This window comes from Trachemys scripta, chromosome 1, assembly GCF_013100865.1.
Source record: "Trachemys scripta elegans isolate TJP31775 chromosome 1, CAS_Tse_1.0, whole genome shotgun sequence".
In the NCBI taxonomy this organism is placed as follows: domain Eukaryota; kingdom Metazoa; phylum Chordata; order Testudines; family Emydidae; genus Trachemys; species Trachemys scripta.
In genome coordinates, this window is record NC_048298.1 from 68223011 (window position 1) to 68236325 (window position 13315).

General features: G+C 43.6%; 1 protein-coding gene across 3 annotated transcripts in view; it reads left to right on the forward strand.

Moving 5' to 3' along the window:
- ZDHHC17 (zinc finger DHHC-type palmitoyltransferase 17) overlaps positions 1–13315 on the forward strand; it is a 109238-nt gene that overhangs the window by 91980 nt on the left and 3943 nt on the right. For all 3 annotated transcript variants that reach the window (XM_034771888.1, XM_034771872.1, XM_034771880.1), the window contains 3 exons: positions 5320–5403; positions 5865–6022; positions 11904–11998. In XM_034771888.1, the coding sequence (XP_034627779.1) occupies positions 5320–5403; positions 5865–6022; positions 11904–11998 (337 nt within the window). The remainder of the gene's footprint in view (positions 1–5319; positions 5404–5864; positions 6023–11903; positions 11999–13315) is intronic.

Here is a 13315-nt window from a genome sequence, read left to right on the forward strand (position 1 = left end):
ACCGCCGAGAAAGGAGTCGACAGGTCCTGCTTCCTCGGTGCTGTGCCTGGAATCCGACCAGGTGGTGGATCCTCCGGTGCCGGCCAACACCCAAAGTACCACACCGGCCTCCTCGCCCCGTCCGGAGGCTTACTAAAAAGGGTGGCAGCGAGCCTCCATCTCCAGGCTGAGGAAATGGAAGAGCTCTCAGACTCCCTGTTCAGTGTGCTGTCCTCCTCGGCACTGGTCAGGGTGGCCTTGCCGCTCCATGAAGGGGTGGCAAAAATTTCAAATGTACTGTGGCAAACGCCAGCCTCATTGGCTCCCATCTCTAAGAAGGCAGAGCACAAGTACTTCGTACCCACTAAGGGGCACGAGTATCTGTATACCCACCCGGCACCCAAGTCCTTGGTGGTTGAGTCAGTCAAACACAGGGAGTGACAGGGGCAGCCAGCGCAGACCCCAAGAACAAAGGCTCTCGGAGGCTGGATGCTTTGGGGAGAAAAATGTATTAGTCATCAAGCTTCCAGCTGAGGGTAGCAAACCATCAGGCTCTCCTGGGTCGCTACAAGTTTAATCTCCCCAAGTTCAAAGACTCCCTCCAGGAGCCCGATAGAAAGGAGTTTAAGGCGCTCATGGAGGAAGAGGCAGCCACCGCAAGGGCGTCTCTGCAAGCCACTTCGGATGCAGCGGACACGGCCGCACGGTCCCTAGCCTCGGCGGTGTCCATGAGACAGGCGTCCTGGCTTCTACTCTCTGGGTTATCCAGCGAGGCGCAGTCATCGATGCAGGAGATCCCTTTTGAGGGAAAGGAGGAAGGCACTGTTTGCGGAGGAAACAGACACAAAGCTGCACAGCATGAAAGACTCCCGTACAACCCTCCAGACCCTGGGCCTCTATGTCCCTGCTCCGGCAAAAGGCAAGTTCAAGCCACAGGAGGCTCCCGCATAGGCCGCTCTCCCGAAATACGAGGCTGCACATAAGAAGTAACGGGGCTATAAGAAACACCCGCAAAGAAAATACCAGCCTACCCCACAGCCTGGGTCCTCTAAGGGCAAGCAGGCGGGTAAAAGGCAGTTTTGACGGGATGCTCGGGGGTACCCCGCCAGTTTTCTGCAGGGATCCACCCCCAATAAAGCTCCCTTTTTCCAATCGATTGTGTGCGTTCCTCCCGGAATGGTCGCAGATCACCTCGGACTGTTGGGTCCTCAACACCATCTCCCAAGTTACACCCTCCAGTTTACCTCCTACCTGCCCAACCACCCCCCGCCCCTGTCCCTCTTAGGGGACCCATCACACGAGGCTCTGCTCGAGCAGGAGGTCGGAAGGCTCCTGGAACTAGGAGCGATAGAGGCGGTGCCCAAGGAGTTCCTGGGCAAGGGTATTACTCCCAGTATTTCCTTATCCCAAAGGCTCAGACCCAAACTGGACCTGCGACGTCTGAACCAGTACTTGGTAAAACTCAAGTTTCGCATGGTTTCCCTGGCCTCCATCATCCCCTCCCTGGATCCCAGGGGTTGGTATGCGGTCCTCGATCTACAGGACGCGTACTTCCATAGCCACATATTTGAGGAGCACAGGTGCTGCTTCCGTTTTGTGGTGGGACAGAATCACTACCAATTCATGGTCCTCCCATTTGGTCTGTTCACTGCCCCTAGGGTGTTTACAAAGTACGTGTCGGTAATAGCAGCCTACCTCAGACGCTGGGGCATCCAGATATTCCCCTATCTGGATGACTGACTAGTCAAGAACAACAAGGAGTCTGGTGGCACCTTAAAGACTAACAGATTTATTTGGGCATAAGCTTTCGTGAGTAAAAACCTCACTTCTTCGGATGCATAGAGTGAAAGTTACAGATGCAGGCATAATTGTTGTTGCTTGTTGTTTTTGTAGATACAGACTAACACGGCTACCCCCTTATACTTGACTAGTCAAGGGCACCTCCCGGTCACTGGTGAGGGATCATGTGGCACTCCTCCTGTCCACATGCACCGCCCTGTGCCTGTGCTTAGTAAACAATGCCAAGTCCACGTTAGTCCCGATCCAACACATAGAGTGTATCGGGGTGCTCCTGGAGCGATGTCGGCCAGGGTCTCTCTCCCCCCAGACAGGTTGGAGACTCTGAAAGGGCTCATCTACTCAACCGTAAGGTTCCCGGTGCCGACAGCCAGGTCCTGCCTACAGCTGCTAGGTCACATGTCAGTGTGCACGTATGTGGTCAGGCTCAGGATGAGGCCCCTACAACTCTGGTTGGCCTCACAGTTCTCCCAAGCCACGGACAGGTTGGACAAGGTCCTTACCGTGCCAAACTCTGTGACCGCCTCCCTACGGTGGTGGTCCACACCGAGCAACATGCTCCGAGGAGTGCCGTTCAGGGACTGGGCCCCGTCAGTGGAGCTGGTGTCCGATGCATTGGACCTGGGCTGGGAAGCCCATGTCGGCAGTTTTCAGACCCAAGGCCGGTGGTCTCCGCAAGACCTGACCCTTCACATAAATGTCAAGGAACTCAGGGCGGTGTGGCTGGCGTGTACGGCCTTCCGCTCGCACTTGAAGGGCAAGGTAGTCAGGGTTTTCACGAACAACACGGTCTCGATGTTCTATATCAACAGGCAAGGCGGGGCCTGATCCTCCGCCCTCTGCCACAAAGCCCTCAGCCTGTGGGACTTCTGTATAGCCCACGACATCCACCTAAAAGCTTTTCACCTACCAGGTGCCCAGAATGTGAGGGCGGATCGCTTGAGCAGGGACTTTTCCTCTCAGCATGAGTGGTCCCTACATCTGGAAGTGGCCTTTTAGCTTTTCCGGATGTGGGGAACTCCCCGGGTGGACCTGTTCGCAACCTGACAGAACCGACGATGGCCCTGGTTCTATTCCGGGGGGGTCTGGGGAGGGGCACTATCTCTGATACTTTCATCCTGACCACGGCAGGCCAACTCCTATACGCCTTCCCCCCCATTCCTGCTGATCAGCAGGGTCCCAGAGAAAATAAAGACGGACAAGGCCAGGGTCGTCCTCGTTGTCCCAGCGTGGCCCAGGCAGCACTGGTACGGGATCCTCTTGGGCTTGGCGGTGGCTCTACTGTGGCCATTGCCGCCCCACCTGGACCTGCTCTCTCAGGACTGGGGCCGTCTCCTCCACCCCAACCTGGCAGCTCTTCACCTCACGGCGTGACTACTCAGTGGCTAGGTGGCGAGGAGAGGACATGCTCAGCTCTGGTTCAACGCGTCCTCTTTGAGAGTAGACGGCCCTCCACTTGCTGCTCTTACATGGCGAAGTAGTCTCGTTTTGCTAGGTGGGCAACGGACCACGGTGTATCCCCGACGGCCACCCCGATCCAGCTTATCCTCGATTACCTTCTCCTCCTGAAGGCCCAGGGTCTGGCATCCTCGTCAGTCAGGGTGTATCAGGCAGCCATATTGGCCTTCCATCCCCCGGTGCAAGGACACATGGTGTTCTCCCATGCTATGAGCGGCCGGTTCCTTAAGGGGTTGGACCGGCTTTACCCGTATTCTAAGCCCCTGGTCCTTCAGTGGGACCTGAATCTAGTGCTGGCTCGGCTTACGGGTCCCCCATTTGAGCCGCTGGCCATGTGTTCCTGATCTCACCTCTCATGGAAGGTGGCCTTCCCGGTTGCTATCACGTGGCCAGGCGAGTCTCGGAGCTCAGGGCCCTGACTTCTGAGCCACCATATACAGTCTTTCATAAGGACAACGTCCAGCTCCGCCCACACCCCGCGTTCCTCCCGAAGGTGGTCTCTACCTACCACATGGGTCAGAACGTTTTTCTACCAATCCTTTGCCCCAAACCTCACGTGACTAATGAGGAACGCCGCCTCCACACGCTCGATGTGAGGCGGGCTCTGGCTTTCTACCTCGAGCGAACCAAGCCATTCAGAAAGTCCTCACAGCTGTTTGTCGCCTCAGCTGAGCGCGCGAGAGGCCAGCCGATTTCCACTCAGCGACTGTCTAACTGGATCACTTTGTGTATCCACTCCTGTTATGAGCTGGTGGGTGTTCCCCCGCCGCGTATTCTTAGGGCATATTCAACGCGGGTGCAGGCCTCGTCGGCTGCCTTTGTGGCCCACGTCCCTATTCAGGACATTTTGTAGAGCAGCCACGTGGTCTTTGCTTCACACGTTCACCTCGCACTGTGTGATAGTCTCCCAAACCAGGGATGACGCCGGGTTCGGCAGGGTGGTACTCCGTCCCAAGAACTTGTGAACTCCTACCGACCTCCAGCAGATACAGCTTGGAATCACCTACTGTGGAATACACAGGAGCAATCACTCGAAGAAGAAAAGACAGTTAACTTTTCTGTAACTGGTGTTCTTTGAGATGTGTTGCTCAAGTCTATTCCGCATCCCGTCCTCCTTCCCCGCTGCCAGAGTTGTCTGGCAAGAAGGAACTGAGGGTGGGGGGAGCGCGCAGCTCCCCTTATACCGCGCCAGGCAGGCACCACTCCAGGAGTCGCAGGGGGCGCTCTCCCCCTACAGGTACTGCTAGGGGAAAAACTTCCAGCACCGGTGCACGTGGCGAGCACGCACACCTTCTGTAGAATAGACATGAGCAACACATCTCGAAGAACACCAGTTACGGAAAAGGTAACTGTCTTTTTCATTTTGAGTAAATGCTGTTATGTTATGTGTCATTCACTCCATTTTAAATTCAGTTACAAGTAGAATTTTTTTTAAGTTTCATTAATTAATTTAACCAGTTTTTTTAACGTCTTGTTTACCTAAATTGTTGGCTATCCATCTTTTTGTTGAATATTTTCTTTTCAGTTGGCTGTCAAGCAGTTTAAGGTCAACTTGTCCTATACCTTTAATTGTCAAAAGAGGATGTGGATTTTTGTCCAGATTTCTATTTTCTGTACGTCTTATTAAAAATGCCTGCCCTCTGTTGCCAAGAAACAAAAATAATTCAGTATTTTTGAGACATACCAAAACAATTTTTGAGCTCTTCCTGGCTCTGCAACAGCTGTTAACTAAACAGTTCCCAAAGCTGTGTTGTTATCAATAAAGCAGATTGTAAATTAAACAAGCGTGTGTGAATTTCAGCTGCAGTATGGTAGGAGCATAGAAAAATAAAACAATGTTTGGCCTTATTGAAAGGGCAAAATTGTAAGGGAGAAAAGCACCTATTTTCAAGATTCTAAGAAGTCATATAGATTTTACAGACTAATATAATGTTTCCAGAGAGTAACATTTGCATATAAAGTAATTAGCAGTGTTTTCCTAAAATCATTTAAATTTAATTCACATGTAAATCAGCCATCAAGCGTATTACTGACCTTTTCTCAAGGTGGAAAAAATTAATTCATGTTGTTTGTGTTCATCTTTAGGGGCAGGGAACCATCGCTATTTCATGGGATATCTGTTCTTTTTGCTTTTTATGATCTGTTGGATGATTTATGGCTGTATCTCTTGTGAGTACATTTTTTCTTAATTGTTTTTAAGTACAATATTTCATTTAGTTCCTCGTATGAGTATTTGCACTATCAGAGTTATACTTTGATACTATTTTTGTATTGGAATTGAGGTATGCTTTAGTATCTGCCCAGTTTAGGTGTTCTAGAATAGAAGAATACCTAGTTATTATAGAAAAATATCTCATTAAGAATTCTATACGGTCCTTGTTACTATTATTCTATGCCCTTCATTAACTTACTATCATCTCTGTGAATTTAAATTACAGCTGGTTAGAAAAGGAGGGACAAATTGTGAAGGTTTTTGAAAATTATTTCCATATTTCATAAAAAAAAAAATTGCATTTTGTCAAAGTTTTCTGACCAGTTCAAATTTAAATACTACATTGATATATAGAAAAAATGTGTGATCTGAGGATTTTATATAATTTTTAAATCTATAATTTTTTTTCTTCTTCCAGACTGGGGAATCCATTGTGAGACTACTTACACAAAGGATGGATTGTGGACATACATTACACAAATTGCCACCTGTTCACCTTGGATGTTTTGGATGTTTCTAAATAGTGTGTTTCATTTCATGTGGGTGGCTGTGTTACTTATGTGTCAGATGTATCAGGTATGAAAACGCACTTTATTTGTTATTTATTATAGTCAACCCTGAATATTGAAAGTAAATTTGCATTCCCGTTACATCAAATATTCCTTTTTCAGTTTACTTAACATTGTTATAAAACAAGGCTCAATGATCACAGAAACAAGGTTTGCAGAGGGAATAGAAAGCTGATTGTGTTGTCAGTCGTAGGGGTTGCCTCATTTAGAATGGGGGGGATCTGGAGTCACCAGGCAAAAGGGAGATTGTCTTATTGGGAGTTGAAAGAGTGTGAAGTTCTTTGTATATCTGTACAAATGATAATTTTAGTAAGAGTGAAAGGGATCAGAAGTCTCTATTCAGTAGCTCCCTTGACAGCCATACAAGTGAAAATAGTTTAAATAGGATAGTCATTGAATTAGGTTAGAAGGCTTTTTTCGATCACTTTTGGCTGACATTTTCTTGGTTTGAAACCTTGGATAATTTTTTTAAAAGTGCCTAAGTCCCATTTTTAAGATCAATTCAGGCACTTAGGCTCCTGAGTCCCATTGACTTTCAAGGAGACTTATCCTCCTAAGTCACTTTTCAAAATGGGACTTAGGCTCTTCAGTCACTTAAATGCTTTCGAAAACTGTACCCTTATTTCATATTACATGGTTAATGCCTGTTGCAAATTATTAGTGCTTCTAAATGGCACTCAAAGAGATTTAAATGCTGATACTCTTTCACCTATCACCTTCATGACACTCCTAGCTTTTAGTGGAGCAGTCATCAGGAACTTGAGACTGCTTGGCTTGTCTACATGGCATAGCACAGCTCTCTAGAGGGTCTGATTTATAAAGCACTGTAACATATTGTGGTCTAATTGCCCCACATAGACCCTGCTAGCATGCTCTAAAAGGTATCTAATTTGCACCTGCATAGTCTTGTTTCAAAAATTCTGTGCAATGGTTTATATGTCAAAAGTAACTGTTCATTGTTAATGATTTTAGCAGAAGCTTCCAGCTAAATTGACTCCCACCGGGCTCCTCCCGGGTGCTGAGGTCCCCAACTTACCAAACTTCCAGCATTTTCCTCTTACAACATTTTCCATGCAGTTCCTTGTCATAAAAAAACTAGGGCAGTCAAGCGATTAAAAAAATTAATCACAGTTAATTGTGAGATTAAAAAAATTAATCACGATTAATCGCGCTGTTAAATAATAATAGAATACTACTTATTTAAATATTTTTGGACGTTTTCTACATTTTCAAATATATTGATTTCAATTACAACACAGAGTACAAAGTGTACAGTGCTCACTTTATATTTATTTTTGATTACAAATATTTGCACTGTAAAAAACAAAAGAAATAATATTTTTCAACTCACCTTTTTTTTTCTTTTTTGGTGGTTCATATTCAGTAGTTTCTGCATCGGAGTGTTGCGCTTTTAAGACTTCTGAAAGTATGCTCCACACCTCATCCCTCTCAGATTTTGGAAGGCACTTCAGAATCTTAAAACTTGGGTCGAGTGCTGTAGCTATTTTTAGAAATCTCACATCGATACCTTCTTTGCGTTTTGTCAGATCTTCTGTGAAAGTATTCTTAAAACGAACATGTGCTGGATCATCATCCGAGACTGCTATAACATGAAATACATGGCAGAATGTGGGTAAAACAGAGCAGGAGACATACAGTTCTCCCCCAAGGAGTTCAGTCACAAATTTAACAAATGCATTTTTTTTTTTCACGAGCATCATCAGCATGGAAGCATGTCCTCTGGAATAGTGGCCAAAGCATGAAGGGTTATACGAATGTTTAGCATATCTGGCATGTAAATACCTTGCAACTCTGGCTACAAAAGTGCCATGCAAATTCCTGTTCTCAGTTTCAGGTGAAATTGTAAATAAGAAGCCTGCAGCAGTATCTCTTTTCAGTATCTGCATATTTATTTGTCAAAATAATGCAGTATAATCACACCAGTTTACATTGTTTTGGTAATTTATTTAAACTACAATGCAGAAAAGAGTCACAATAACTATTCAGCATTACCTAAACACATGAAAGATAAGTTACAAACACTTGGTAACTAATAACCTGCCTTCTAGTTATAATCCTGGATTTTCATTAAAATTACATTACAGAACAACAAACAGGGGGCGGGAGGGAGGGAGAGAAAAAAAGTAGAATGGCATTTTAAATTGCTCAGACTTTCACACACGAAAGTCATACAGTTTTGCTAATCATTGTCCTGAACCTGGCTGGGTACTTTGGGAAGTGCTTGGTTCTGATTGTCCTGACGTTGTATTGACTGCTTGGTAAATGTTTTATTTGCCCTCAAAGTCTTTTTTTTTTTTTTTTTTATGGGTAAGTAAAATAAATTCTGAGCAGTAATCTAACTCCATTGTGCCACTTTGGCACAGGAAAAAGGTGAGAAAGCACATTGATCTTCCTAGCTGATTCCCTTACTGTCATTTATAAGGCTCTACATCACTCTGGTAATGTAGGGGCCTTAAAACTTTTACAGGTTTTATACTCCTTGGGGAATTGTCTGAGAATGGGAACAATTAACTAACAATAGGAACATTAACAACGCTACTGTGTAGGCAGGCTGCTACATTTCTGCCTCAGAGTATGAGATCAGTTAACTGGCAGGCAGGCTGCTACATTTCTGCCTCAGGGACAAAGTCTGCCTCGTGCATAATAAAAAGCCCTACCCCTCCCCGCCAGGCAAGCCATAGTAGCAAGTGAGAGGGACGGAGTCTCTCTCGCTTGTTGGCAGGCACGCACGCCTAGCCCCACCCTCTGACTGTGATCAACGTCTCCCATGCAGGCACACTCACCCAGCCCTCCTCCCCTCAGTGATTTGCGTGTCTGAGGCTGCTCCAGGCTCGCTGGAACACACGCATTGCCAGAGAAGAGGCATGTGTCCCCCCGCAGATTTCTTTTGCATTTTTCTGTGCGGGGGGATACACAGATGTGCAGAATTCTGTCAGGAGTAAAAGATGCACTATACTGAAACAATTTTCATGCATTTTCCTCACTAAGAATCACTGAGCATTCACATATCCCACTGAAATCAATGAATATGTTCACATAATATGTAATTCTATATGCTAAAATATAAATAGATCCTTTGAATTTTCTCACACTAAAGATCTCTTGTGATCAGACATTTAGCTTTTCCCTTGAATTCAATTGTCAGTCTTCCTTCCCAGACACCTCATTATCATGTCTGACCAGCACTCTTGTAACACAGACTGAAACTCTAACCAATACCCAAAACAGTAGCCTGGATGAACAATCTATTTGAGTAGTCTTGGAATGAGCCAAACAGTTCAATATGTTCTGTGGCGCTGGGATCTGTATTTCAGATGTTCCCATGTCTGCCCATCAAATGAGACCATTGTGTGTTTTGCATTATCTGTCAGTACAAAAGCCAAAGGAGGAAAGTTTATTCAAATATCTTAACAAAATCATAGGCCATGTATTCCCAGTTAATGGAATTATCAACTACAGGTTTAGACAGGAAAATAATATTCAAATACATCACATTAGCCATATTAAAAAAGGAATACTTTTCCTTATCTATCCTAACAGTAAAGAACAAAGTCTTATCACAAGTCTCTTCACAAGGGCTTAGTTACCACTTCAGCGTTTCCAGTTATATCAGAAATAAGATCCAAACTTCGAAGTAAACTGTCAGGCATCTCAGCTTTTTCCTTCTCTCCTGTAACGATGATTTAGAACAACCACCAATATAGATTCCAAGTTTATACTTGTGATCCAGGGCCACCACACTACCTTCCAGTGGGATTTCCTGCCCAAGATAAATGAGCCAGGGTGACCACATCTATTCAGTGTGGCTTCCAAACCAATATAAAGCACCAGAGTACTAAAGAAATGTGAACATGCAACTTTCCAGCGTGCCTTCCAATCCCCAACTATCCCAGGATCCATTAAACTCCATACGTAAGTTACTTTAGAATAATGGCTCTCAAATTTTTTTTACTGGTGACCCTTTCACATAGCAAGCCTCTGAGTGCAACACCCTCCCCCCCTTTATAAATTAAAAACACTTTTTAATATATTTAACACCATTATAAATGCTGGAGGCAAAGCGCGGTTTGGGGTGGAAGCTGACAGCTTGTGACCGCCCCCCCCCCATGTAATAATCCTGCAACCCCCTGAAGAGTCCCGACCCTCAGTTTGAGAACCCCCTGCTTTGGAATGGAATATGTTGGTAGATATTTCTTCAAATTCTATGGAACCTGGAAGAACACTTTCCTCATGCCGCCTCGTGAAATGCTTTGCACCCTTAAATGTGATGAAGGCAAAATTATTATAATTGTAGTATTTAATACTATTTACAAGCAGAAAACATGCAGTGTAGGAAATATGAAAAATAAAACATAAAGTAACTACATTATTAAATGTGTCCAAATAATTATTTATACTATTGTGTGTAGAAAGTTAAAAAGTAACTTAAAAGAACTTGCCAAAACCTAAAAAGAACAGGAGTACTTATGGCACCTTAGAAAATTTGTTAGTCTCTAAGGTGCCACAAGTACTCCTGTTCTTTTTGCGGATACAGACTAACACGGCTGCTACTCTGAAACTTGCCAAAACCTGTTCTTAGAGTTTCTAACTTGGCCTTTTTCTTAGGAGCTTTGTTCACTTTTTTAACTCCACAGCCCCTCTCTTGATTCCTCTCTGATGGTTTGAAAGTAAAGTTGACTGATCCCTTGACTGACCACTCTTGATGGGTTCACTCTCTGCTATCGTTCTTTGCCACTCTCTGTCCTGTCTTCCAAACAGCTTCCTTATTCCCTGGAGAAGATTAAAAGACCTAGCCAAGATTTTCAAAAATGGTTTCCTAAAGTTAAACCCCTAAATAGATGGCTTGATTTTTCAAAAGAGAATATGAGTACTCAAGAGTTCTCATTCATTTTGAAAATCAGGCCTCTTCTTACAGAACCTGGCAATAGGTGCCTAACTTTAGGCTCTCATTTTTTTGAAATCGTGTCCTCTTTCTTTAGATACGTGTCTGTTAAAGGGACAAAACTTCAGTATATTCAGAAAAGGCAAGTAAACCTGAGTGTAATTTCCTGAATGCTCAGGATTATCAGACATGGCTTGTTGATCCCATAACATGGGGCTGAGTTACCATATGAATAAGAATTCTAAAACTTTAGCTTATGATAGTGCCCAATTGTTAAGGGAGTTCTACTACTTTTGTTTCCAGTGTTGCACATGCAATATACTACAGTAAATCCAGGCCTTGCATAATTTAAGATTTCTTCAGGTCTTTTCTTTTTAGGTCAAAACAATTATGGAGTAGTTGCTGAAAACTGTTCACACTTCTTGAGCCAAGTGACCCATGCAGAAGGTGTTTTCAGCCCAATTTATTATTTCTTAGAACTTCTTGTTATTGAGACAAAATTATACAGGGGAAAAAAATTACAAAAATATCATCTTATAGTTACTTTAAGTATCAGTGCCAAGAAGGAAAAATAGTTGTTTCAAAATTGTTTAAGATAATGTCTAAATATCTACTATAATAAAAATAATTGCTTATCTTATTTATTATCTCCAGTATAGATTATTAGGGATTTTTCTTCTGGATATCAGGATTTATTAAAAATGAAAACTACTACACAATTTGATACAGATGGTTCTGTTCACTCAAGAAAGACTCAAATAACGCAGATGGTTGAGATGTACAGGCAGAACGATGCAGCTTGCATTGTGCCTTGTGCCAAACTAAACAGCCCCTCACCTTCACAGGCACCAAATAGTCCTGCACAATTAAAACCATAAAGTAGCAAATAAATGTGTGTTTTTTTTTCCAGCCTTTCTCTCTCCTGGTTTGCTTTTAATTTTGGAAATTCTAAGTGTTTGCTTGCTTTATCTCCCATCTTTTCTAGATATCTTGTTTAGGTATCACTACAAATGAAAGGATGAATGCAAGACGATACAAGCACTTTAAAGTCACAACAACATCTATTGAAAGCCCATTCAAGTAAGTTTATAAAAATGTGTAAAACTTTATTTCTCATTTGGATAGCCAACCCACAAATGAACTTCACAACTGAATGCAACAAAACAGAGCTGAATGCTGAAAACTATCTTCCAGATGCTGATAGGATCCCAGAATTTCAGTTTTTAAAAGCTGAATTTGAACAGCTATTTTTACCATAAGCCAATGTATCTGATTATGGAAAGTGACTTATAATTACTGTTAATATTCCTAAATGAATCTAGCCATTGATGATTTAACATACAAAAAAATTATGCTCCCAGAACGGTAATAGTCTTTTTCTTGGTAAAGAAATGGAAAGCACCTTCCTTGTAGGGGATGCTGCCACTTCACGAAGCTTGTTGTTGTGCTAGTAAAAGGACTTGCCTTCAACATTTCTTCTCAAGTCCCACCATACAAAAGAAATTAGCTATGTTACTAGTCTCACTTGCTTTATGTGACCTTTCTAGAGCTGCAGCACAGCCACAATCAGATTTCTTTTTGTCTGAGGAACACAAGCCTGTGCCCAGAGCAGATGCAATGTATTGCTTTCCTCACTGATTTCAAATTCCACATCCTGTAGCCATTTCCATCAGCTTAGGAGCTTTTAGAAGATGTTCCTTAAAATCATGAAACAAGTGTTTGAACTGACTAAGTAAGCACTGCCTACAAGATGGAGCAAAGATGTCAACCACGGTTTGTTTACTTAATGTCCTTTCAGGAATTCAGATGTTCTCGTTGTTGCTTCTCATCTTTCTAGTCTACATCCTATTACCTACGTTTTGATTTCCAGAAAATCAAGGCCGACTCAGCTTTCAGTGTAATTACAAGGCTTCACTGCCCCAAGCAAAAAGAAGCTTTCTGATTAAAAATTAATTGCCTTCCTGAGATTTTTTTACATGTTCGAGACTGTAAAACTTCAAGAAATTGACAATGAGCTCTATGATTTAACAGCTGCTGGATTTGGAAGCTATCACTCTTGTCCTCTAGGTCCACAGAGATGTGTATACTCTATATTTTGTAGTGTTCAAGGATTCACACTGATCTTTGACCTATAGCCTATGAACCACCACATAATCTGAAGACCAGTATTAATTAAATTGAAGGTGATCCTGGGAGGACAATCCCTTCATATTCATGTCTGGCACTTCTAAATGGTGCAACAATTCCTTTTGGATAGGGGCCTTACCAAGTTATCCATGCCTTTGCCACTTCCAGAACGGTATGCTCTAATACAGTGTGGGACTAGCTTTCAAGACCACTCTGAAACTTCAGCTAGCATAGAATGTGGCCGCCCAGTTAGTGGTGTTTGTGGCATGG